The 25,375-nt window shown below is 45.4% G+C and overlaps 10 protein-coding genes across 10 annotated transcripts; 5 read left to right on the top strand and 5 right to left on the bottom strand.

Annotated features, from left to right (window-relative positions):
- Position 1: 1 nt before the first annotated feature.
- Positions 2 to 2,275, bottom strand: V1516DRAFT_630086 (uncharacterized protein; the record flags this gene model as incomplete). Its single annotated transcript, XM_066919919.1, has 1 exon — positions 2 to 2,275. One exon carries the CDS (start codon positions 2,273 to 2,275, stop codon positions 2 to 4), a length of 2,274 nt encoding a protein of 757 aa, XP_066775013.1.
- A 643-nt stretch (positions 2,276 to 2,918) lies between these two features.
- V1516DRAFT_681932 (calcium-activated chloride channel-domain-containing protein) lies at positions 2,919 to 5,409 on the bottom strand. Its single transcript, XM_066923314.1, has one exon. The coding sequence runs from the start codon at positions 5,286 to 5,288 to the stop codon at positions 3,129 to 3,131; it is 2,160 nt and encodes a 719-aa protein (XP_066775012.1). The 5' UTR covers positions 5,289 to 5,409; the 3' UTR covers positions 2,919 to 3,128.
- A 1,998-nt stretch (positions 5,410 to 7,407) lies between these two features.
- On the top strand, positions 7,408 to 9,169 carry V1516DRAFT_119756 (uncharacterized protein). The gene has a single exon (XM_066918611.1). It carries the CDS (start codon positions 7,691 to 7,693, stop codon positions 8,939 to 8,941), a length of 1,251 nt encoding a protein of 416 aa, XP_066775011.1. The 5' UTR covers positions 7,408 to 7,690; the 3' UTR covers positions 8,942 to 9,169.
- A 1,053-nt stretch (positions 9,170 to 10,222) lies between these two features.
- Positions 10,223 to 11,908, bottom strand: V1516DRAFT_687881 (auxin efflux carrier; the record flags this gene model as incomplete). Its single annotated transcript, XM_066923760.1, has 1 exon — positions 10,223 to 11,908. One exon carries the CDS (start codon positions 11,906 to 11,908, stop codon positions 10,223 to 10,225), a length of 1,686 nt encoding a protein of 561 aa, XP_066775010.1.
- Positions 11,909 to 12,369: 461 nt separating this feature from the next.
- Positions 12,370 to 13,771, top strand: V1516DRAFT_118976 (uncharacterized protein). Its single transcript, XM_066918610.1, has 2 exons — positions 12,370 to 13,615; positions 13,661 to 13,771. Exon 1 carries the CDS (start codon positions 12,831 to 12,833, stop codon positions 13,545 to 13,547), a length of 717 nt encoding a protein of 238 aa, XP_066775009.1. The 5' UTR covers positions 12,370 to 12,830; the 3' UTR covers positions 13,548 to 13,615; positions 13,661 to 13,771.
- A 1,012-nt stretch (positions 13,772 to 14,783) lies between these two features.
- V1516DRAFT_666720 (TEA/ATTS domain family-domain-containing protein) lies at positions 14,784 to 16,822 on the top strand (the record flags this gene model as incomplete). Its single annotated transcript, XM_066920766.1, has 2 exons — positions 14,784 to 16,002; positions 16,050 to 16,822. The coding sequence occupies 2 exons, from the start codon at positions 14,784 to 14,786 to the stop codon at positions 16,820 to 16,822; spliced, it is 1,992 nt and encodes a 663-aa protein (XP_066775008.1).
- Positions 16,823 to 17,195: 373 nt separating this feature from the next.
- V1516DRAFT_643411 (ABC1 family-domain-containing protein) lies at positions 17,196 to 19,328 on the top strand. Its single transcript, XM_066920131.1, has 2 exons — positions 17,196 to 17,539; positions 17,600 to 19,328. The coding sequence occupies exons 1-2, from the start codon at positions 17,493 to 17,495 to the stop codon at positions 19,305 to 19,307; spliced, it is 1,755 nt and encodes a 584-aa protein (XP_066775007.1). The 5' UTR covers positions 17,196 to 17,492; the 3' UTR covers positions 19,308 to 19,328.
- A 148-nt stretch (positions 19,329 to 19,476) lies between these two features.
- Positions 19,477 to 20,970, top strand: V1516DRAFT_630070 (stretch-activated cation channel Mid1; the record flags this gene model as incomplete). The annotated part of the gene is made up of 1 exon (XM_066919918.1): positions 19,477 to 20,970. One exon carries the CDS (start codon positions 19,477 to 19,479, stop codon positions 20,968 to 20,970), a length of 1,494 nt encoding a protein of 497 aa, XP_066775006.1.
- V1516DRAFT_681915 (Alpha/Beta hydrolase protein) lies at positions 20,960 to 23,002 on the bottom strand. The gene is made up of 2 exons (XM_066923313.1): positions 22,950 to 23,002; positions 20,960 to 22,886 (listed from the first exon to the last, which is right to left on the bottom strand). Exon 2 carries the CDS (start codon positions 22,748 to 22,750, stop codon positions 21,077 to 21,079), a length of 1,674 nt encoding a protein of 557 aa, XP_066775005.1. The 5' UTR covers positions 22,751 to 22,886; positions 22,950 to 23,002; the 3' UTR covers positions 20,960 to 21,076.
- Positions 23,003 to 23,122: 120 nt separating this feature from the next.
- V1516DRAFT_681913 (major facilitator superfamily domain-containing protein) lies at positions 23,123 to 25,283 on the bottom strand. Its single transcript, XM_066923312.1, has one exon. The coding sequence runs from the start codon at positions 25,162 to 25,164 to the stop codon at positions 23,236 to 23,238; it is 1,929 nt and encodes a 642-aa protein (XP_066775004.1). The 5' UTR covers positions 25,165 to 25,283; the 3' UTR covers positions 23,123 to 23,235.
- Positions 25,284 to 25,375: the final 92 nt, after the last annotated feature.

The following is a 25,375-nucleotide window of genomic DNA, read 5'->3' as shown; positions in this document are numbered from 1 at the left end:
ATTATATCCTAGTCGTACTAGTATCTGTATCTGTACTTTCACTCTCATCTTGTGGTTGTGGTTCCTGCTGCTGGTCGTTTTGTTGTTGCTCCGCTTGTTGCTGCTGATGAAACAACGCCCGCCGAGCTTGCACAAACTTTCGCCATCTAGTTGTACTTTGAGAATTCGCTATATTTTGCTGCCGGAGCCGCCGCCGCTCACGTCTTTGTTCTTCCTCACGACGGATCTGCTCACGCGCTCGAGCTCTCTCGGAAGAGGGAAGCATCTGAATATTCACTCGATCCAGCACCGTGCTCAGCGAACTCCGCACCCAACCCTGATTATCACGCGCTTCTTCTTGAGCGGCTAAGACAGCAGCCAAAGCCGCTGCGCGAGCTGCTGCCGCTCCAGCAGCTGCAGCCGTCACGGGATGAGTATTCGGATCAATCTCCGTAGAATCAAGCAGCTCGGGCGGACTGTCCGGGATCTCTACTCCTAGCCGTAGATTCAAATCAACACGGCAGAGCGGACATTGTGATGACGAGTTCAGCAACCATGGATCAACGCATGCCGCATGAAATCCATGGCGACACGGTAATACCCGCAGATCCTGACCAGCCAAAAATGGTTCAAAACAAATTGGACAAGTGTCTATATGGATCATTGAATCAGGTAAAAATTCATCCGCAATCGGAATCGGCGTTGACACTCCATTATTATCAGATTTGTCAGCAATATCATCGATCTTGTCAGGAAGCTCGTGGATCTTGTCCATATCCTGATCCTCATGAACGATTGTTGCTTCTCCCGCAGAATCAAAGCGACTGGTCGACTCCATACTATTTCCTGTATCTCCATTTTTTTCCGATATTTCGAGGGCCCCTGTCGCCGACGACTCTGCTCCTTCAGCTTTGTCCTTTTCTTCAATGCCATTTTTCTTAGCTTGCTCCTGAGGCGTTGGCAAATGTACCAACGGCAGTGTATCGAGCACCGCTTTCGCAATCCCTCTAGCTCTTGTATTTCTCTGCACAGTTCCATCTGCATTTCTAGTGAATTGATATCGCTCTGGATGCCGATGAAGTCGAAGAGCACCGAGTATTATGATGACAAGAAACAAGCAACTGATGACTCCCGTGATGGCATAGAGCGCTATCAATGCGTTCGACGACCCAGAGCTGTTGCTACTCGAATCTGATGTCGAGGATGCCGTTGCCTGCGCAGATGCTGTCTCTGTTGTAACGATTACTGATTCTGAAGTATGAGTTTCTGTGCTATCAGGCGAGATGATAGTTTGTGTGGTAACTACTGTCGTGCGACCAAGTGCAGCACTAGAGGTCGAGGAAGGAGTACTCGTTGCGCTTGATAATACTTCATAAATCTCTGTCTCGTTAACAGTGACAGCAGCCTCTAGATTGGTAGCACCGCTACGAATCGTATATAAAATTTGGCGAGACAGTGAGGCCGAAAGAGTGGAGAATACAGCTCCAAGATCGCCATTGTAGAACTTGTATGATTGAGTAAAAACACATGCCCGTGAGGTGGTCGAATAAAGCAAGATAAATGATGGATAGTAGGTCATGGCGCGAATGACAGCCTGCGAAGCGAGGTCCGAATCGTCACAAGATATATATGCAATGGATTCGGAAGTCAAATTTGCTGTTGAATTTGCAGCATAATCGACCAGATAGCCTCGAAACGTAACATTGTCGGTTCCTCCAGAAGTGGACGCCTCCGCTGTCAACGGATTAACAGTGGCGGCGTAGTTCCAGTCCAAAGAATCACTATAAACACTTAGTTGAAACGCATTTGTAAATGAGGTTGTAGCATTCGATGAGGCCAGCTGAAGTGACGAGCCAGATTCAACGACGACTGAGGGTGTAGAGGATACTGAAGAAGCAGTAGACGACGAATCATAGCTGGAGCTAGCGGTCGAGCTAGTAATATCCTGAGTGGACGTGTCGTGGGAGTTGCCGACGATCCAAATCCCAGAAGGAGTACTGTAGGAGGCAGTGACCGAGTAGATGGACAAATAGGCCGATGCATAAGTAGCTGACACACTTGACTGAGTCGATGATGATGAGGATGCTGACGAGATCGAGGTCGAGGACGCCGACGCAGCAAGATAGACATGACTTAAGTACGACGAAGGAGCGACACTTGAAGTAAGCGAAGAGAGTAGCAGCGAGGATGAGGAGGCGGCTCGTTCGAAAATATTCCTCCAGACTGGCAGCGCAGAGACTGTAGCCGCCAGACTCAATAAGCTGAGCAGACCAAGAAAATTGAGAAAACAATACATCGTGCCAAAAGAGATCGTAAGGGGAACGAAAGATGCTAATGGGAATGATCAGGCATTCGTGGGTGACAAGAGATAGAAAAGACAACTGAAAGTAGCCAATTCCTCGCCGAATCTTTGATCGAGACGACTATCAAGCAAGATTTTATAAAGAAGTATCCAAAACACAGCACAATATTAAGAATTTCCAGTCAGATTATGGACTCAAAAAAGAACGTACGCGGTTTGAATATGGGCTGGTCTGCGCATCCAAAGTCCCTTTACCTGATAAGTCGATTAGTCAACAGTCATTCAGCACCACAGCACTTCTACTTGTGCTACTTGTACTTCTTGTACAACTTGTGCTAGCTGGCGAATTCTAATTCCTGTTCGTCTAGCGTACGATTCAAACGATTTTGTAAACGACTGTTTGCGTTCTGAATCCGAGTTCCAAAAATATCTTATCGACTGTGTCTTTCTCTCCGCCGCTGCATGCGAGTTTGAACCCCGTGCGCTGACCTGCACCGTTTGCCGCGTAATCCGTCAGCTTCTTCCAGTCGGGGCTTAAATAACTGGTTATAAGCATTTTTGCGTGCTAATTAGTGTATGCATACAAAATGACTTGAGAATACACAAAAAATCACTCTAAGATATTTGGATGTTTACGGGCGACTTGGAGTTATATTTATATCGTATTGTCACTACTGAACAAATTTAAACACTAGCGTGGGTTATCGTGATCGATTCTAATGTTAAAGGAAGTAAAGAGGTATGCGAAGCGAAGATGTTTATGTCCGAGTAATACTGTAGAATGACATTAATATTGTCTTGTAGTCGGTCATATATAGTAGAATATCTTGTAATTGATAGTAGTACATCACTCAGCCTTCTTATCCTCCAAATTCTTCATCTCAGTCAACTCAAACAACCGTAATCCCTCTTCTACAGCGCTTTGCCATTCGGCTTTCCGTTGTTCAACACTCTCGGACTGATCATGTTCAAGCTTGCTCAGGACATGATCCACCTGTCCACTATCGTCCTCGCTCTGCAGCTCCTTTGCTCGGGTATTGTACTGGCTTTGGCGCTCATGGAGCTGGATTGTGCTCTCAATAGCATCGAAGACGACAGATACGATGTATCGCACGGCGAAATACAAGTGCTCGGCTAGTAACACTGAGCCCAGCAGTATCCAGGGGCGCGTAGAAACTAATTGGCCCGATTCGGCGGCATCTTCAGGCGTATGACGGTAAAGCGAGACCAGACTTGCGGTAGTTAGGGTTCCGAGCCAAGTGATGAAACCAAGATTGTTGATCCATGGTCCGATCGTGTCTTCTTTGCTGGGAATTGGACGTTTTGTATCGAGACAGATTTTGGCTGCGTCGCCACGGAGCTCTACCCAGTTGTTGATGAAAGAAAACAGCGGCGCAAGTGGCCACACTGTTGAAAACAAGGAAAGATATCCGAACTGGACGATCATCTCACGGTAGTCGTCGTCGACATCATATTCAGGGAACTCTTCTTCTGCGCGGATGCGAGTCAAGAATTCGGCTTCCGCAGGTGAATCAGTGATAGTCAAGGTCGGACCGGAACTGACGAGTTCTTTAGTCTTGTTAAATAATCGCCGCTGCACATATGGAAGCAAAGTCTCGACAAAGAAATTGATAAATTGCGCAGTTGCTGTTGCAAAGATGTACTGCTGTTTCAAACGCAAAGCATTGATGGTGATTGTCTCTGAGGCACCGCGCGCCTTGAACTTGATCACCCGCTGGGCAGTTGCCGTGATAAAATCCACATTCGGCGCAAGTAAATGTCCAAACGGAAGGTAGACGTATGCACTAAGAAACAAGCCCATGTAAGCCGTCAAAAAATTCAAAACAAACATTTTTTGCGTCATGGACGTTTCATATGTGCGATTGGACGCGTGGTTTTCCCAATCTGTCATTCGAGTCGCCAAGATGTTGTAGAACGCAGTGAAAGTTGGAACCAGAGTGGCCAAAAGTGCAGTCGGAAGAAACATCAAATACTGTTTCAGCGGTCCGTCGTAAATTTCCGAAATGAAGATTTCGATCGCAAATACGAGAGCTTGTAAACACATTAACAGCAAGCCGGCTACAATAGCTGTCGGCACTGCCGTCAATTGCTTAACGACTCGCTTCCATGAGGGATAGTATTTCTCGTTTGTGCCTGTGATTGGGTTTTGACGTTCTGTTTCGCCTTGGAACGAAGCGCGAGGGACTTCCAGCGAAGAACAACCTCTACATCCCCATTTGACAGCAAAATCGATTTCCTTGTGTTTCCAGGCCTCAACAAAGACACAGCACCAGATACAATTAGCAGCAGCAAATGTCGGTGCGAACGGAGGCAGAAAAAAATACGCAACCAGGCCGACGATCGTGGGGAACAGCAGCCATTTGAAGTAGTCTTGCAAGAACGCGAAATATAGCGCGACTTTCTCACCAAACGTGTCACGCATAAGTTCGAGTTCTTCTTCGCCCAGAATATATTTGCGCGACCATCGTCTGACCCAGGCATTGTCAAATTCCGGATCATGGCTCGCAAATACAGACGTCACATAGATCCAATCGCCTTTTCCAGGGGTTATTCCTAGTCCGTGTTCTGCCGGAGGGTCCATGAGACGCGAATAGACAAGTCGGAGTCGCTCTGCAACGGAAAATGAAGCAGGCACAACATTTTCGACGGGTTCAGGAGCGGTCGACCGAATGCTCATGAGCCAGTCCTTGACCTGCGAATGATAAGAAGTGATGGAGACAACGACGTCGGAAGCCTTGACAAAGATGAACACGGATCCAATTCGGTTCGGTCGAACTGCAAATTCGAATCCGGCGTTGGCTAGCTGTGTGAGAATGAGCTTAAGCGCTTCTGCCGCAGAGCCTTGGCCAGGTTTCTTTTTCAGTACTGCAGGTGAGTTGGCGTCGAAAACCAGCACAAAATCATGTTCGAGATGATCTGGCGCTTTTGAAGCCGTAGAAGCTGGAGATGAAGAGCTCGCTTCAGGAATCTCTTTCGACTCTGACATGATCAACTATCAAAGACCAGTAGAGAATTGGAGACAGCAATCAAATTGAAAAGCCTATCAATTGAGCGAGAATATAGGAAACAATTGACTGATTATCGGATTTGTCCAGGTAGCTAACCAAACTCGATTGAATCACCGCTGGATCTGGTCAGGGACCGCCGGTATCAACAGGAACAAGCCGATGGCCAAATAGGAGAAAAAGGGTTACGTGTCACATTGCTTTGGTAATATCTTAGTAATCGATTCTAATGGCTTAGTCAGAGGTTGGATGAAAGCCTTAGAGATTATGATGGCACGTGGAAGCTATTGGGATAGTTCAGAAGCTGGATGATGAGACGAGGCTGATAGGGCCAGCGAGTTGCTGGGTATTTTGGATCGAGGCAATTGTGCTAATAGATTGACGTGTATGATCTGATATGATTGAACTCGACTAGGACGGATTGTGAGCAATTTACTGTTTCGAATGCGCGAAAGCAGAATATATCAACAGGATAAAATAGCTTTATGGAGCCTAGAGAACGCATGAGGTTGAAGCTGGAGCACGGTCGAGAACAGACCAGGCAGAAAAGAGCAACTAAATAGACATACGAAAGGTTTTCAGAGTAGCCGACCGATCGGGCAAACTTAAGCAGAAGAGAAGAGACCTAGAAGTGGAAGATGGATAACTAGGAGCAGTAATATGTCGGAGGCCTCCGGCATAATAAAGGAACGGACACAGACTACTATTAGAGCGTACTATTGCTACGACATAGTGCAGTTGTCGCACTTGAAGCTGTAATAAAGTGTTATTGCGCAATTTAATACATGATGAATCTAAAATTCTACATTTCTGATCTGTACGGTTACTATATCAACGTTGCCAGAACACAGATCAGAAAGAGTAGCAGAGCTGCAAATGAGTCTGGAAATATAGCAATCTAGTAAGAGTAATAGTAAGAGCAATAGTAGCTGTATAGAGCTGTAACTAAAGTATGGAAGAAGTAGGTCAACGGCCAGCAAATGACTTCAGACAAACAACGTGAACGATTTAGGCCAGTAAATGCTGCCAGCCTGGTCATGGGAACTCATGAGCAGTCTAGACGAGCTGTTTTTGGCTTTCCTATTCGAGCACTTACTATTGTCTATGTTTCCTGAACGGTCCGCTGTGCGAAAGTCCGCTGTAGGCATTGGATTATTAAACAATCTTTAAGTCAGTATGCTATTGTGCTATTGCATTGCTACATGATGTTTTCCCTTGTACCGTATAGTGAACCTGTTCTAAGCTCTTCTTGCCTTCCCTCCCTGACCTTCTTGGTCCGCTGCGGTTCCGCGGCGGACACAAAAACCAGGGGAAAGCAAAGACTGACGCCACCAAGCCACGGGATGAGCTGGAGAAGAGCTGAGCGAGCAGCCAGAGGGTCGAGGACAGTTTTGGGCGTCAACGAAAGCTCAACAGTGTTAGAATACGCCAAACAAACCAGAATCTGCAATAAGAATGCTATTACAGACGAAAAACATCTACTCTACTATAGACTTGGTCAATAAACCAATTGCAATGATCTCAAGCTAAACTGTCTATTCCGCCTGATTCTCGTATCGTCGAGTCTTCTCGGGCTAGTCCGAGCCTGTCGTAGAACCACATGAGCTGTCCGTCTCCGCAAGCGATTCCAACCCCTCGGTATACAAACCACAACAGAGCACAGCAACCGTTCGTCGGCGGCCGGCGGCCACAGGATCTGAAAGAGGTCATTTCCCCTCGAACCTTGCCGTAACAGGCAAAACGTCGCGAATTTGCAGGTCTGTTGCCTGTGCGCGTGAAATGCTGCAGGAAAAAAAACAACAGGAAAAATGCCGTCATCGTGACTCGTTTTGACCCAATTTGACCTAACTGGACGGCCAAATTGGACGGAATCGACGAAAAATTGGCCAAACTCAGGCCAATCTGGTGAAATCCGCTAAAATTCTGGGCCGGACCCCGCGCCTATGGCGACCACAAAGAATTGCGCGGACGCTTCTCTGTTTTGTGCATGCTGTTGAGCTCATTCACACGTGCGGTCCGGCCGGTGCTGGTTGCTCTGAGTTCATGGAGTAACCGGTCCTGTCTGTTTGACATCCAGACCGGCGCCCTGATGTGAACTGTTCGTGCTGTTCTGGTTGACCCTTGGTGAGGAGCAAAATCTTTTTTTGTTTTTTTTTTCTCGCATCTACAGCAGCTGACCGTTGTAGTGGTTTCCCTGCTTGGATGGTGAATATTTATATACCCTGATGAAATTACTGTTTGACTGTACCCATATATAAACTCTTGCTCCTCCACGTTCCCCTCTTCTTCGCACTTTTAGCATTTGTACATGCTTATTCACTCATTCACTCACACATATATATTCCCTTTTATATATATATAGATATTTATATATAAATACACCATGCCCTCTCTACCTCCGCGCTATTCCTCAGCAGTTCTTCCTGCCTCGAAACATAAAATGGTTCCTTCTCAAAGGCAGATCAGAGCGAAATCGCCCGCTACCACGGCTTCTCGTCCTCTTGAGCTGTCCGTCGTCATCGAGTCGCCTCCCCTCGTTTGCTACGGTCCCCCAGATTCTTCAACCGGTGCGCTTCTGTCCGGTCTACTATTTCTCACTGTCAACGCACCCTCGATCCCCATGGAATCTGTTTCCCTCGAGCTTGTCCAAGACGTCTCTGTTCGTCGGCCGGCGGTGCCTGCGTGCAAGCCTTGCGTACACCGGCAGAAAGTTCTCAAGCGTTGGGATCTGCTAGCAAACAAACTTCCTCTTCTTCCCCGTGCCGAGTATGGCTATCCGTTTTCGCATCTGCTAGCAGGCGACTTGCCTGCCTCGACCGTCTCTGCTTTGGCTACTGTTTCATACTCGCTTCATGCGCGTGCTACGCCTGCAGATCACAATATTTCGCCCGTCGACATTTCTCGGCCTATCTCATTAACTCGCTCTATCATCTCTTCCGATATTCGACGCTGTCTACGTGTCTTTCCGCCTACCGTCATTAACGTGACGGCGTCACTACCTGCGATAGTATTTCCACGGTCCGAGTTCACGCTTGAACTGCAGCTTAACAATATTGTCAATCGCGAAAAACACACTCGGTGGAATCTGCGCAAACTGAACTGGCATCTAGACGAGATTTCAAAGCTGAAGTCCCTCGGATGTGTGCGCCATGACTCGGTGTCTAACATTGCCGGCGCAGTTGCTGGCACAGATAGTCATGGCTCTGCAGAAGATGCACGGGTTCTGTCACGACGAGATATTCGTCAAGGATGGAAAACTGATTTTACTGGTGACGGTCGAATCGAGATGGAATTGCCCATTTCGACATTTGTCGACTCAGATGCCTCGAACTCAGATACAATCGCATGTAACGTGGCTGATTCTGGACTTGGATTCAGTGTCGAGCACACTCTTGTGATTGAGCTTCTGGTTTCTGAGGAGCATCTGCCTGCTCCGGGTCAACATACCACTTCCCCCACCGGAGGAGCGCGAATTCTGCGCATGCAGTTCGCTGTTGACATCACTGAGCGAGGCGGTTTGGGGATTTCCTGGGATGATGAGGTGCCGCCAATGTACGCTGATGTTCCAGTATCTCCACCAGGATACGATGTTCTTGACCAACCGCACGTCGAAGTTGAGCAGCTGGTAGTCTGAGTGCCTAAGCATTGGCGAAGTTAATTATTTGGGATCACGATTGGCGTTATTATTGTGTTTGAATGTGTACGGCGAATAAAATCATGGTTAATATATTTTCATAATTTTCAAAATCAGTAGTTTCAATTCAAATGTAGCTCGATTATAATTGATAACTTTTTTCTGAGGCTTGAGTCGGATCTTTGCGAATTTCAAGATCTACTGGTCTTTGCGTATGTTGTCATTTTTGAATTGAAGGTGAGATTTGATCAAGGAATAGTTGATTGATCGCGAAGGTTATGTCGGTGGGCGACCTACTTGAATATTAAAAAATAAAATTTTTGACAATGAATATTTAATTAGTGTACTTCTGACCTGACCGATACGTACGTTTGGACTACATGAACTGTAAGAAGTGAAGAAAAAGTAATCTGCAATCATCTGACTTTTGCGAAACTAATACTCTTCGTATGATTGATGAATAAAGGATTGGCGAATAGTAAAGTTAATATAGTTATTATTAATAAATTTCCGACTATTGACACTCATTTTCAAGTTATGATTCTATTTTACTACAATTTACTTATATTGCTCGAGTCTTCGAGCCTTAGCGTCGAAAATGGTCTCCCTAGCAATTTCAATTAGTCTAAGCCGACAAAATAAATGCTCCAGACCTCCAGGCAATTCGTGTGATCCAACTTGATTACACAGGAATAGATAAGCCTAGGAAACAATAAAAGAGGAGATGAGACGCAATACAATTCAAGACTGCAACGGAGATCAAGTGTAAGGGGGAGATACATTTTTTACTATTTCAACAACATTCAAAGAAAACAATGATTTCCGAATTTAAAACGCACTGGACAGCAAGCCGTAAAATATGTAGCAAGGAAAAAATAAATCCCCAGGAATATTTCCCTGACGTAGATCCATCACAGCGAATGGGCTCTTTACGAATAATACAATCTGATTTCAAAATTCTGATCGGTGAGATGATGCATTCTGATTCCAAATAGAGGCACAGCAGACACTCAACAATAGTACTGAACGATAAATCTGTTTTGAGGTCGGGTTATGTAGTTGTAAAGTATCGACTTATTCTTATGAATACCCAAAATTATGGAATCCGGAATACAGATTTAGCAAGTTTTATGATGCTTAGTTCAACTAGTAACTAATAGTATATTATTAATCTCATTCTTAATATGGTTTGACCACAGCTGTGAATTATATTCGCAATTTACGACCCAGATCACGATCACAACCGCAACCACAATATTCTGTTTTGATCTCAAGCGCGATTTAAATAACAATCTGCAAAGTATACGTGACCAAAATAGCGAGAGTTAAAATCAACACGACATACTGTAGAATCAGCACAGCAGCAATACAATCCAGTTGCGGCACATTTTCAGCATCATCCGGCGCGAAGAAGATAGTTAAATAAATCTGAGTGGTTGCAGACGGGACTGCAGAGGCCATGATAAACACAAACGCCAAAATCAAGTTGTCTTCTGGGACCAGCCCATATCGACGAAGTGCTTGAGTGAATGCGATTGCAATTATGGGAAGTACAACAAGTTTTAACAACACCATCGATACCATTACTCTCCAGAACCGAGGTGGAAGTTGCTTCACCGATAGCCGACCGATCGTGCCACCAAGCAATAACAAGCCCATCGGAACGTTTGCATTGCCAACGAATTTGGTAAAATCCATAACAAAATCTAACGGCGGAAGCCCGTCCGGCGCCGTCCGCATATTGTAATCAGTCGCAACGAACAGCGCCTTCACAGGATCAATAACCGCTATAATAATCGAAATGATCATTGACGCTGCTGGAGGTTGGCACAACGAATGAAGAAATATCATTAATCGGGATAAAATTAAATTCTTCTGACCCTCATTACGGATCTCCACCGTCACTGCAGTGACTATAGGATCCAGCCGATCATCATCATCCTCATCTCCTTCTTCGTCATTATGATGTATCGTAGGAGCAGGTTGGATCTGATCATCAATATCATCAGGTTGTTCAATATCTGGAATAGGCTTTCCTGCCCGGCTTGCTTTTGCTGCCCGCTCTGCATTGATCCGTTGGCGAATTGATCGCACACCAGCGGACTCGACAGGTAATAACATTCTGGAACTAGCAGAAGCAATCGATGTCGCAGTTTTCACTTTACCCAGAGGCGATGTCGAACTACGCAAAATTGATGACTGTGCAGTTGCAACTGGACTTAGGCCATTTGGTAGGTAAACATTCGTACCACTTCTAGTGTCGGTCGGCGGATGGATCACAGAGCTCTCCAAATCTTCCAGCTCCTCTTCTTCTTTATCTTCAGCAAAATCCATAGATTCATCAAGTGTCCTCTTCTTCTTCCGTGTCCACATCTTGTTGAATTTTCTCTTTTTGCTTGGGGTCTCTGGCTTTTCCCCATCAGGCTGCAGACCAAGCATGTCCGGTGTAATAGGGACCTGGAAATCACCCTCAATCAACTGGACAGCTCCGCATGTAAATAACAAAATGAGATAGACTGACATGATAATAGTCACGTAAGCAATACCTTTGTCCTCGTCACCATCTGAAAATGGAGGTCCACTAGTAATAGTCATAACATATGCCATGGGAATATCTCCACTGTTGTTGAAAATGGCCGCTACCGTGCTTCCACCTCTCCAGAACTTTGGCGGCTTTACTACATATCTTAAGATCAGCGCAATCGCAACACCAACCACTATGTAGAGAACGGCCGTTAATGCAGCAAAGCCAGCAATTTGCATATTGTTCGAGTCGAACGCGACAACCACTTTGGAAAACACGATACATGGCAGAAAATAGTTCAAAAGAATGGTTGACACCTTCTTGCTGGTGTGGATGTCTAGCACACCAATTCTCGAAAAGTAAAAGCCTGCAGAAACCGAAAGAAAGATCTTAACAATCGGTTTCACGGCCACGTAGATAGAGGCTCCGACTGTCATAGACATGATGAGCTCGTGAATTTGGTATCATTCCAGCACAAGGACTGATTTTGAGTATTGCTTAGAAGAATGCTGAATGAGTGCAACATATACAGATATAAGTTATATCTATATATTATTGCATATATCTATCGATCTATATCTATCTATTCTTCGTCTGCATGATTCATACTGAAGTGATAGTGAGCTCGAATAATGTGAAGATTTACTGGGAGGCTCGCCCGCCCCCGCGGGGACTAACGGCTCAATTCTAGACTACTTTTCCGGTGTAATTAGTGTGACATTTACGGTAACAGAAATACATCTGAATACAGTTTCGCTAATATTTGTATAATTTCAAAATGATCTTTCTTTTCAAATTGATCTCTCTTCTGCGAGCATTTTAATACTAAATAGCATTGTAATTGTTCGGGCTGGACAGCAACCGATATCTTAGCCGCGGCTAGTTTTCCGGCCGACAAGCTGACGTTTTAGTTCTCTTTCTTCTCGTTATCGCTTCAAATTGAACGCGATCTAATTTTGCGGGGGAGCATTCAGCTAATCCAATCAGCGTCAAAGTGACATCATCTATATATCTGAACTTAAGCGAAAATGAGGAGAAATTATAATTTTGCTGTCTGCCTCCCACGTCTGTTCTCAACGCTAAAACGAGTTGCGATTATCAAAATCAATCCAGTGACTGGCTGGAAGGGTATTGTCTTCATAAGTTTGCCACTAAATCTATGTCAGATGAAGCAAACGAGAATGGCAGAAAATATATCGTTCGCAATTGGATCTCGAATCTGCATGTTCCTCCTCCCTTAATATATAACGTCACGTGTAAATATCACGTGGATATCCTTGTTTACTGTTTACATCTAGTAGATTAAATCTCGATATGAATGATCTTTCGAGTTAAGTAACTGTGACGCACATTGGACCAGATAGAATGTCAAGAAGGAATACAGACATTGGCAAAGAAAATAAAATTGGGTATGAGAGCGAAATGGCGCGCCGTCGCAAAAAGCGACGACTTGGAAATGGCGGAGCAGTGAATCAAGACGGAATATATACTGGCACAGCCTCTACAAGACCAGGAACTGGAAAGGACCATTTTGTCGAAATGGGGACGGAATTGGATTCAGAAAGAGAAACAGTATTTGCCGGATTCAGATTCAACAAGACTAAATTTGGCGAACATGCTAGATCATTGAGAGAGCCACATGGGACTCAGCATAGTTTACCACTCGCCTCAGTTACTCCGGCTGCTCTGGAAATAATTTCAAACTCAGCTGCGCCAAATAATCTCAAACGCAAAGCCGACTGTCTGTCTCCAGACGTCAAAAATACTCCGACCGCTCTCTGCAAAAGAAACTCCCGAGCAGCAGTCCGTCAAAGTGCACGCTTAAGAGCTCGAGCACGTCACGGCAGATCATTATCGTCCCAGGGAAGCACTCTATTCGACCGTCGACAATTTGTCAATCACAATAAAGATATAGATATGGACAAAATGGATATAACTCCGAATTCGAATTCTAGCAAGATATTTACAAAGATATCCAGTCCTGCAGTCAATCAAGCTGATGTGTCAATGATTTCAATAACCAATGACGAGGATCCGGTCGACCTAGACGAGGATTTGTTGCTAGTTCTCTTTGGTTACTAAGGATACAAATGGAGGCGTTTTTGGAGGGCTTATGGATCGTATAATTTACTCGTAACAATAATTTTAATGTATAATTTCAAATCGGATATTTGCGTAGGGGCTGACATCCAAAGGGCTTGGGGAATCGTTCCGACAACGCGTCCAAGTCGCGTAGTCACGCGTCAGGTCCACTACGCGTTAAGCGACTGCTCGACTCGTTGACTCGCGTGGGTTCCCCTTGTTACTACTTTTACTCGAGCTGAAGTAATCACGTTTCTGCGCTTTTGCGGTCGGTATTCATGGAATCGTCATTGACAGTCCTGAGATGTCGTCGCTATTTGACATTGACCGTGGCCAATTAACTTCAGTCTATGGACAAGATTTCTATAAGCTGTTGTGCAACCCTCGTCCAATTCTATTCGAACCAGCGACCTATCAAGGATATGCTCATGGTAAATTCAGTATCTAAAACTAATATAATTTTGCAATCTGCTAGTCTGAAAAACCAATTAACTTCCCCTCACATCTACTAGCTCGTCCGCCCCAATCTATTCAGCTCCAACTGGCTCGTCCACAAGCTGACCCATCTCGCTCTCCTTGGGTCCCTTGGGTACAACCGACCTAGCTCCCTTTCGAGGCCCCCTCAGCCCCTACTTTAACCACACCCTTTCGATACACTGTCCCCGAGGGCGCCCCTTTATAGGTTAGGCTGACATCTCCATCGCGGTGTGTCTCTTGCTACGCGTCTTACAGCCCTGCAATCTTCTCCTCGCTCAAGTTCTGGCCGGGCGTTCAGTCTCCTTTTATTTCTCTTGTTGCCTGCCCGGTTTTTTTATTTGTCTTTCTTCCTGGCAAACTATTCGTTTGTTTTCAATTTGTCAGTTCTTTCACGCTCATTTTTTGTATTTGGTTGTTCGTCGATTTCTGGCTTCGTACGTTCTCAGTTTGTTTACCTGGATACCGGCATTGCGTGTTGTTGTCGGAAAGCATTCTTTAGAGCGAATATCGTGCTCTTTTGGTATCTATTTTTTGGCATCTTTGGCGATCTTGGTTTCGAGTCAATTCTAGAAATTCCGCTCTTTTCCTGTTCCTGCTTTATAATTCATGTATTTTCGCCTTGCATCTGCATGAAATCTTTTCCTTGCGTTCCGATCTTCACTTGCTGATTTATCTGCTTTCATTTGCCAATACCTTTTCTCTCCTGCATATCTCTTTGCAGCTGATTCGGTCAGTTTCAGTCCAATTTTCAGGCTTAAGATGTCACTATCTCCTCAGCCTACTCCCGGCACTTCTCGGCCGCTATCTATGTCGTCGGATGACTTCGACCTCAACTCAAAACCTGATCCAGCCCCACCGCTAGCCGGCCTAACCAGCACTGGCTCTTCGCTCGAAACTCCGGTCACCGCTGGCGAGTCACCTAGTCTACTACCGTCTGTGTTCACAATTACTCCCCCAACAACACTTCCGAGATCGAAACGAGATCAAGACGACTGCCAAATGACCGACATTCACGGTGACGATGCCTCGCTTGTCGGCACTCTGTCATCAGCTCCGCTCGCGCTCACCCCTGGCGCCCCTATGAAGAGATCTCGTACTCTTGATCTGAGTCCAACATCCACGAGAAGTATACCGGGTTCGTATGAGGACTTGAACGATGCTGATAACGCGTCGTCCACTTCTTCAGCGTCATCCACGACCACGTCCACTTCTTCCTCCGAATCGAAAGACCCCTTCCGAGTCACAACGGGTCCTGCGCGTCCACATCTTTTAGTCACTCCGCGCAATCCGGATATTCGAACAGTCACATTTGCGAATGAGTATGACATAACTGGATCATCTCCAGCGCAGAAACGACCTCGTATCGCCTTAGCCCGGTCTTTGTCGACTACTTCATTGCCCTATCAACAACAGCAATTGCAACAGCAACAGCATCAGAACACACATTTTCACAATATCATCTCTACAGATCAACACATGGCTCCTCTCATGGAACACACTGTTTCAGCACCTGCAATGCATCATACGCTGATTCCAATACCTCCACATTCTGCTCCGCCCATGCAACATACTTTCATGCCTTTTGAGCAAATGAAAACGCCGACGCCAGTCTCGGCAGGTCAACAAGCCAGCTTTAAGCTTTATCCTATGTCGACAACGACGTTGACTTCGTCTGAACCAATGGATAAATCGTTATCCGAAATGCCCTCATACGACGCGTACATTGCGCGTCAGCGACGCGAAATTGGCAACGATGGTAGTTCTATTTGGAGCAAAGATGTTGAAGATGCATTCATGGAAGCTATCCGCAAAATACCCAAAGTTGGGCGCCGGAAAATCACAGTTAATGGCCGCTCATGTGGTCGAAACGAGCTCATTTCCGATTTTATATATCGTAAAACTGGCAGATTGAGAACTCGAAAACAGGTCTCGAGTCATATTCAGGTATTGAAGCACCTATTAAAAGACGATCCTCAATGTATGTATTTCATCTGAATCATTTGATTGAATAACTAACATGAAAAGTCATGAACTTGGTTACCGATTCACCGACGCCGACTCCACCAGCAAATATGCCTTTACTATTCACCTCTCCTACTGGACTGAACAAGGCGCCGATGAAAACAGCTCCGTCAATGGCAAGATCGATGTCTGCACCCTCTCATGCATTCACACCAACTAATCGTGGAAATTTGCCGCCGACTATGACGCCGTTATCTCTGCCATCAGGAGGACGAATGGATCAGCAAATGGCAGGGCTTGTAAAGAACGAACTAAAAACCAATTCTGAACAGATTGCGTTCAGCATGCTTGGTCCGCCTGGAATGTTTCATCCTAGTCCCACACCGAAATCAAATCCCCAAGGCTCTATATCGATGGCAGAATCTCCGATTGCTCAGCACGCTGATATCATCATGCATCCGTTTATGTCGCCTAGCACGCCTTCGAACGCTCATCAGAACAATAATGGCAGCTTGCATCAACAAGCGGATGTGCATCTTGATACTCAACAGCAAATGGCGGCCATGATGGAGAGCCATGCCAATAGCATTCTTTACGCGACTCCAACTTTTGGCCGAATCATGTCGCCTTCTGCTAACTTTGTGAGAAATCAGCCGCTCCAACAACAGCAACAACAACAACATACGGGAACCAATGGACACACAACAATGATGATGGACTCTGCAAGTGGGGGAGGCCATCTGGGTGTATATATGGACTGTGACGCCGCTCTTTTGGAAGCCGGTTCTGGATCTTCGGTATATTCTACGAGCGAACTTCTAGATCTATGGATGTAATGTACTTACAATGATAACGATGTTGGAGAAGATATTGAAGTGAGCGAGAATGAAATTGGTTTACTATTGGGATATTTTTTATTTTATGGGGTCGGTGTCCGGTAGTGTTGTGTCAAATTATACTTACTTTCATTTTGCTAGTTTTTATTATTTTTCTTGGTGGAGCTTGGGAGGAGTGCGAATGCTGGTCATGTCAATCATTAATCTTTTCCCGACAGAGCTGCACAGATGATTACGATTTTCCTTTTTACGTGTACCCGATATCTTGACTAGATATCCTGCTTATGCCTTTTTTTGTCCAATAGGGGCCAGCTAGAACGCGAATATATTAAGTTCTGACCCATTGATGAATAAATAATCCAAACGTTGCCTGAAAAGCTGCTCTGTCGTTACTGAGTTATCATTTACCGCAGACTAAAATTAATTAGAGCTAGCCATCAAGGGGGACCAACGACGCGCTCCCCCTAAGGGGGAGGGCGCATACTTTACAGTTTAAACGATCAGTTTAACCGAAAATGACATGTGTTGTCTGCCGTAATCTCAGTTTAATTATGGTCCCTTGCTTTAATAGTGTAGTCGCAAGTGGACCGCCGATAACCTATATGATAATATATGATGGTGGTAACAGAGCCGTACAAGGCCTGTTGTAAGTGAATAGAAGAGCAGTTTAATGTTATTGGCGGCGTTTGTGTCACTCCAGTATCTGGGCTACCGTAGGTTAGTACTGCACAATCAGTGTAGAAGGTTAACAAGCAAAAATTAATCAATTATTGGCAGAATGACCGCTGCCGATTTGATTCGGCTGGCTAGCGCAATTGGATCTGTCAGGAGTCATTTCTGCAATCAGAATTGCGCTTTCATCAGTAGGATTTGGCAGACGTCCTCGATCACGGCTGCCCTGAGGAAATCAAAGCAGGCAGCAAGGCAGGCATCCACACCAAGTTCAAGCACAGTGCCAAATGCAATCTCGAAAACAAGATCGTATTTTACAATCAGAAATAATCAAAATGTCCGAATGTATTCGACTCCTTCTGATCCACCAGTATCTGATGCGCAGTCCAAACGCAAAGAAGCACGAGCTCAAATGATGCGAGACCGCCAAAATCAATATCTTCAGCAACGAGTACAGAAGATGACCGAATCGACAGTTCCAACTACACGAATCGGTCGTGTTTTACACTACGGAGGGATAGCTGCTGGAATGGGGATAGGTGCATTACGAGAGGGAGTTCGACGTTTGAGTGAGTATGACGAAGCTGGGTCTAGTAATAATCGGTCGCTCCTGATGTCACCTGCTAATCTAGAGTTACTCGTTCGTCGATTATCGCGTATGCGAGGTGCCGCATTGAAGCTGGGCCAAATGATTAGCTTTCAGGACTCGTCGTTTCTTCCACCAGAAATCCAGACTGCTCTGACTAGAGTCCAAGATAGCGCAGACTACATGCCGAAACGTCAGCTTGACAAAGTTTTGACAGGCGATCTTGGTTCGAACTGGCGCGAAAGATTCTCGTCATTTGATGACGTTCCCATGGCTGCTGCGTCAATCGGTCAAGTTCATGCTGCTGTTCTGGCTGATTCTGGACTAGATGTAGCAGTGAAAGTGCAATATCCTGGTGTGGCCGACTCGATTTCGTCCGACTTGAACAACATTGCACTTTTGTTAACCGCATCAAGCGTTTTGCCTAAGGGATTATATCTTGAAAACACAATTGCCAATGCCCGAACTGAACTAGCTTGGGAATGCGATTATATACGGGAAGCCGAGAATCTGCAGCGTTTTGCTAAAATTCTTGAAAATGATCCGGTTCTTTCTATCCCGAAAGTGTTTCCAGATCTCAGTGGTAAGCACGTGTTAACCATGGAGCGGATGTTTGGCATTGGTGTTACTCGGATCGATGATTTAGATCAAAACAAGAAAAATTGGATCGCCACAGAGATCATGAAACTTACTCTGCGCGAGATTTCAGAGTTCCATTACATGCAGACTGATCCGAACTGGACTAATTTCCTGTATAATGAATCAACCGGCCGGATTGAACTCTTAGATTTTGGTGCTTCCCGAGAATATCCGGATGATTTCGTCTACAACTACACAGGCGTTTTGAAATCTGCAGTCCATAACGATTCCGAAGGTTGTGAATATTATAGTCGGAAGTTGGGTTATCTTACTGGATTGGAGTCGCCAACGATGTTGAAAGCGCATCTAGATAGTATTCTCACTCTTGCAGAGCCATTTGATCAAACTGGTCGAATCTCTATGATTGGTCCGGATGAGTGCTATGATTTTGCTAATCAGACAGTGACTGACCGTGTACGAGCGCTAATTCCGGTTATGATTAGAGAGCGGTTAACGCCCCCGCCTGAAGAAACGTACTCTTTGCACCGTAAATTGAGCGGTGCGTTTCTGCTCTGTGCGCGATTGAATGCAAAAGTGCCTTGTAAAGCCTTGTTTCACGATATTGTTGAAAATGTAAATAGTAAATAGAACTGCGGTAGTACATATGTATGAATAAAGAGTGAAGTCACGGGAGAGGTGTACGGTATATATTTATGGACAGACACGTTTGATCGGTAAAAGCATCTCTCCGGATTCCACCCAAAATCATGAATGAATTTAGTTAACAATGAGAAGAAGGACGATTCTATATCTGATCATGCTCGTCGGCGTCTATTGCCAGGAGCTTGGTCCGTCCCGTACGAACCGATTCTTAGGGAACATACCATTTCTACGAGAGACAAGCGAAGACAACAGCAATATCAGCAGAATTAGCCGAGGGAAGTCGTTATCTTTTAAAGGGGAACTGGATCTAGAGTCAGGATCAGTTTATCTGGTAATCGGAGTATGCTCTCAACCGAGTTACGACTCTGAACAAGTGACCGAAGCGGAAGTCGTACAAGATCTACCGCTAATTGCAAACATTTTAAAGCACAACGTAACGTTTACGCAAGGTTTGTATAAAGTGCATTTCAATACTCTCCAGAATCCAGATATCAAGATTTTTGCACCGGAGTATGATGAGTCAAAGTATTCTGGTGGATGGACTTTTACGATCTACGAGGCGAACTCAAAGACCTTGCTTGGATTTCGGAATATTTCCAATGGAATCACGCTGCTCGATGCGGATAATTCCTCAGCACTGTTTCTTACCACCCCGCTGCCAGATACTGAGCAATTTTCGGACAATGATACTGCTATTTACAATACGTATATATATAAGGCCAATGACCCAAGTCTGTGGGGACTTTCGGAGTCGTATTGTGCGGTTTCGAACGGGAATTATGTAGCCAATGATTCTAACGCAGATATATCATATACTACAAAGTTGCTGGGTGACGAATCTCGACAGCTGGTTCTCATGAGGGATCTAGAGAAAAACACTCGTTATGATGCATACTTGGCTTTGCGCGAATCAGATGATGACTCTCCAACTGGAATTCTATTTCCAATGATTTCGTTTTCAACGGCAGACTCAGATGCGTGTGAGCTAATCTACGACCTTGACTTTTGTTCGGAAGTAGCTTATTCTGTTCCATCAGGACTAGATCTTTCTAACAGCGAGCTGAAAGTAAAATATGACAGTTATGCTGCTGCACAATATGAAGGCTTCAATAAGTCTCTGCAGATTGTCCCTTGCAATGTATCAAATGCAGATCAGTACTCATTAATGCGTACCTGCTCAGATTGTGCCGATTCATACAAGCGATGGCTGTGCCTGACAGTTATCCCGAGATGTTTCACACAGCCCGATAACGCTGCAATCTCACTTCAAGGCAGTTATGAGGGTGGGTCCGAAAACGATGCTGTCTCCGGCCTACGCGTGCGAACAAATAATTCTCGGAACGCATTTGTAAACTCATTGGAGCCAAAGAATTACACTGAACTCCTACCATGCAGCTACACATGCCACAAAGTCATGCAAGACTGTCCTGTACAATTGCAATTCCAATGTGCAAGCGTGCACCGTGGACTATACGATTCTTATGGCCGCTTAAACAAATCAGTGTCCAGCGGCGAGATTCTAGATCTCGACACGGCGACTTGTAATTTCCTAGGTTATGTCGACAAGTTTGGAGCTGCGCCGAGCGTGAAAGCCGATATGTTCTTGTTGGCGGCGATGACTAGTATTCTTGGTTTAATTTTAATGTAGACACTATATAAATGGGTAATCTGTTGTCGGAATATACAAATAGTTAAACATTAGTAATTAGTAAAAAAGGAATAACAAATATGCACTACAAATGAAACTCATGACCTCACTTCTTGGCCTTCTTTTTGTCGGCTGGATACAAATCGGCGACAACATAACGCAAAAGATACTTGAGTTCGGTCGTACGTTGGACCATTTTGTCTTTTATCTCCTCATATGAAAGGGCTGGGATCAACTTTTCCCAGAGCTGAAGCTCTTCTCCGCGGACAGTAACATCGACGCGCTTGCTTTCAAGTTTATCTTCCCCCGGCTTACATACGGTTTCTACGAAACATTTTACTGTCTCGTAAGATTTTTCGACCGAAGCATGATGAGCACCAATGAACTGGAAGACATGTGGCATGGTCTCGTGGTAATAGGTCCAAGTAGGATTTCCGGCATCCTGATAAAGCTTTGAGAACAGCAAGACAGCATCTCGGAACCGTTCTTCACCGACGAACAACAGCAAAGGACAACTTCCGGTCCAGCATGGATTTGTCATTGGAGAGACCAGCGGATGAGCGATAGCATTATCTTCGGCATAAGGAAAATATCGCTTGTTTTCAACAGGCCAAACAGCACTCTTTTTGTACTGAGGGTAATGGTTTGCATTTGGAATGTAGTCGTATTTATCCATCGCCCGCGAACGCTCCGTGGGTAAGCAACGGGTCATGTCGACAAATGGTGCAAAGGCAATGGCTCCCATGGGAACAGGCATGTCGGCGTTTTTGTTACACAGGAGGATTGAAAGAACAGCGAGAAAAATGCCACCGCCGGCAGAGTCTCCTGCAAAGAAAATTCGCGAGCAAGGAATCTTGCATGTATGCAAAAGATAATGGTAGGCAGTTAGAAAATCTGCGATTGCACTCGGCACGGGGTGTTGAGGTGCCAGACGGTAATCGATGGAAAGAACCTTAGCACCTGTATTCGCAGCCAATTCGGACGTCAAATATCTATGGTCTGCCGAACTGCAGAACGTGTACGAGCCGCCATGGGCAAACAAAATAACATTTTCGTCCGGCCCAACAGAGACAGGCTCACCTGCAGTAACTGACGATTCTTTGGCAACCCATTCGCCAGCAACGCAAGTAATAGTTGCATCTGGAATCGAAGCATCTGCAAATCCAGCATCGGCGCCAAGCTTGTCTCGAGCAGCGTTAATCATGCCAGCTAAACAAGCAGCAGTCGCTTCATCCGGTTCAGCAATTGTACAAGGCTGGTTGCAAACACCTTTGGCAGTAGCAAGTGATGCACGCTGTGTCGCTTCTTGTAGTTCTTCGATAGTGCGCCCGCTACGGTTCATGTAATAGCGAACGGCAGAAACCATTAGATGTGTCTGGAGATCCCAGCCTTTAGATGAATTTCGCATCAAGGCCGTATGCATAGCAGACTCGAATGCCATGGTCGCCTGGAACTTGAATTTGCTAAGAAAGGAAGGCATTGAGGGCTTGTCGACAATAATTTTTTCTTGGACAGGGACTTCGGTAGCTGGTGACGATACCTCGACAGGGACCTCAGCAGGGACTTCAGTAGGAACTTCAGTAAAAACTTCAGCAGTTACTTCAGCAGTCACCTCGGACGGAGTCTCAGTAGGCACCTCACCAGAAGTTGCAGCAGGGGCTTCAGCTACTGGCTGAGTAGTTTCCGACACTGGCACCTCTGCATGGACAGACTGTTCTACCTTCTCAGCGGGAGCATTATCAGTCGACTCGGTAACAGGTTCACTAACAATTTCAGACATTTCTGGGAACCAAATATTCAAAAAACACTCTAAAAGTATATGAATACACAATTGAGCAGAAATCTCAGTCAAAAACTTGAACAACGAGAATAAATTCTCACCCAAGAAGCCAAAAACCACAAAATACCTATCACGAGTAAGAAGTGGACTGAGTAAACTACTCCGGATAGTAAATAGTACTACTACTTACCTCTCCTAGAGCAGAGCCACTGCCGGAACTGGAAGCCATATTGACTCAAAGCTGGTCGGTTCTCCGAGGAACGTGATAAAACAGACGGGTCCAGAACGTGGACCACTACGACGCCCTTGGTATGCATACGATAAGCTTATCAAAATTTGTTTACATATTTCGATTTTGGGAAAAGTTCCCTAGCTGAGTACTCTAAGTTATATATCGTTCTATATTTACGTGACAACTAATAGTAAAAATATCCTAAAATCCAAACATGCGTTCCAAAACAGCGTAAATAATTGACTTCGTCATTTCAAACAAATTCCTCTTCCTCTAAAATATCTTCGACGTCTACCCCAGCAGCCGCTGCCGCCTCCTCGACGTCTTCACGTCGCTGCAGTTTTGTTCCATTTGCGAACAACGACGCACAGAATGCAATTCCACATGCCAAGGTGCTCGCCATAAAACATCGTCGCAAAGATTCGGTATATCCCCATACGACAAGTCTTTGAATGTCCGGTTCAAGCGTTTTAATAGCGGTTACAGAATGGATAACCAGATCTGCAATTTGGTCCCCATTCAAAACATCCGATAATTTTGTCGGCAAAATCGAGGACAACGAGTTTTGGTTAATGGCATTTGAAATCGCAACACCTAAAACAAGGCCGACCGATCGTAACAAATAACAAGTGCCAGTAGCGACCGCATGGTCTTCGCGAGAGAAGTGAGCCAGCATGGAGAATAGAACAGCAGGCATCAGGAGTGCATTACCAAATTGTGTAGGCATAAGGTAAAACACAAACTTATATGACGGCGTATCCGGTCCAAATGACGCAACAAGCCGACAGCCAAACAACATGATAAAAGTGCCAATCTTCATCAAGTAGGCCAAATGACCCCATTTAGACATAATTATACCTGCTATCAAAGACCCGACAATGCCAACCAATGAGGGGACAATCAACCGAGCGCCCGCGACAGATGCTGGGTCAAGATGTACTGCCTGGAAAAACAACGGCAGCATGAACAATTGCGAGTTGTTCGCAATACCAGTAAAAAAGGTGGTCAACAAAGAAGACACGGGAAGTCGCCCGCGGAGAATGCGCAAAGGCATGACTGGCATTCTCGCAAAAAAAGCTTCGACAAAAACAAATCCAATAAGAAGTACAGCAGCAGAAACTCCAAAAAACAAAACAATCGTGTCGGTCCAGGCGTATTCATTGCCTCCCATACTTAGGCACGCGAGCAGACTCGAAAGACCGAGTACCAGCGTGGCGCTTCCGGCAAAGTCGATATTACGGATCATTTCCTCTTTGGTGAGCCCGCCAGCGGTAGGAGGATCAATGATATAGAAATAACCCAAAACGATAGAAATTAAAAAGATTGGCAACTGGAAAATAAAAACATACCGCCAACCAAAAGCATCAGCAATGAGTCCGGCCGTAGACGCTCCCGAGATGCTGCCAAAGCCCCAGCAAAAATTGAGTGCAGACTGATAAATGCCCCGGAGTCTAAATGGAACCATGTCGGATAAAATGATTGTTCCTAGCGTTATTAAACCTCCGCCACCAACTCCAGTGATGGCACGAGCAATATTGAGCGTCATGAGTGAAGTCGCCATAGAGCAGCCCAAAGTGCCGAGGAAAAAAATGTTGATTGCGAACAGGAAGCAGATCCGACGACCAACGATATCGGAGAACCGTCCATACAATGGCTGGAATGCAGTAGATGAGATCAAGTACGAGGTGCTAATCCATGACACGTTGTTTGCCGCATGAAATTCGGAGCCTATCAGCGCGTAGGTCGACGCGGTACAAGAGGAGTCCCAGCCCATGAGAAAAATATTTGTGCAAGTGACAATCTGGACAAGACGCAAACGCAGTGTTGGTCGCCAAAGCGGTGAATGCGGATCAACATAATCAGCCGGCATCTTTGACAAATCATCATCTTGATCATTATTCTGGTAATGCTTGAGGAGACCGCGCCTAACTCCGCCCTGTCGACTGGGTAAGACTGAGTCTGCTTCGTCGTCTGAGTCTGACTCAGACCCATCGGTCTCGAGTTCAATAGCAAGTGAATCGTTATCTGAAGTATCACTGCCCGCAATATCATTCATCGAGGCAGGGTTGAGTCCCCGCAGCGGCCGCGAAGCTGCTGGTCGTACATCGTATGCGGACGGAATTATAGGCTCGCCAGCCGTGCTGTTGTCATCGTCGGTCAAAGGACCCAAGTCGTTGCTCATTGCTGGTTGTGTTTCGCGGCAACAACAAATAGCACAATCTTCCGCTTCTTCCGATGTTTCTCCTGAACTCGTAGGCGAGGCGAGAATAGAGCAAAACCGGAGTAAAGATAAGAGAGAACCAGAGAAAAGAGGAAGTGTATCAAAAAGTCTATCGACACCAGTGCTAAATGGCGGAAATACCGACAAAAAAGGTGAATTGTCATGTGATATC

This window comes from Lipomyces oligophaga, assembly GCF_038497815.1.
Source record: "Lipomyces oligophaga strain CBS 7107 unplaced genomic scaffold V1516scaffold_10, whole genome shotgun sequence".
In the NCBI taxonomy this organism is placed as follows: Eukaryota; Fungi; Ascomycota; class Lipomycetes; order Lipomycetales; family Lipomycetaceae; genus Lipomyces; species [Lipomyces] oligophaga.
Note: the sequence above shows the minus strand (reverse complement) of the source record. Positions and strands in the feature narration are given on the sequence as shown.

Coding starts and splice junctions, on each gene's coding strand:
- V1516DRAFT_681915 (XM_066923313.1), bottom strand. CDS start 22,750: ATGTCTGAAATTGTTAGTGAACCTGTTACCGAGTCGACTGATAATGCT.
- V1516DRAFT_643411 (XM_066920131.1), top strand. CDS start 17,493: ATGTTATTGGCGGCGTTTGTGTCACTCCAGTATCTGGGCTACCGTAG. Junction 17,540..17,599: donor CAGTATCTGGGCTACCGTAG/GTTAGTACTGCA, acceptor AATTATTGGCAG/AATGACCGCTGCCGATTTGA.
- V1516DRAFT_681913 (XM_066923312.1), bottom strand. CDS start 25,164: ATGAGCAACGACTTGGGTCCTTTGACCGACGATGACAACAGCACGGCT.
- V1516DRAFT_681932 (XM_066923314.1), bottom strand. CDS start 5,288: ATGTCAGAGTCGAAAGAGATTCCTGAAGCGAGCTCTTCATCTCCAGCT.
- V1516DRAFT_119756 (XM_066918611.1), top strand. CDS start 7,691: ATGCCCTCTCTACCTCCGCGCTATTCCTCAGCAGTTCTTCCTGCCTCG.
- V1516DRAFT_118976 (XM_066918610.1), top strand. CDS start 12,831: ATGTCAAGAAGGAATACAGACATTGGCAAAGAAAATAAAATTGGGTAT.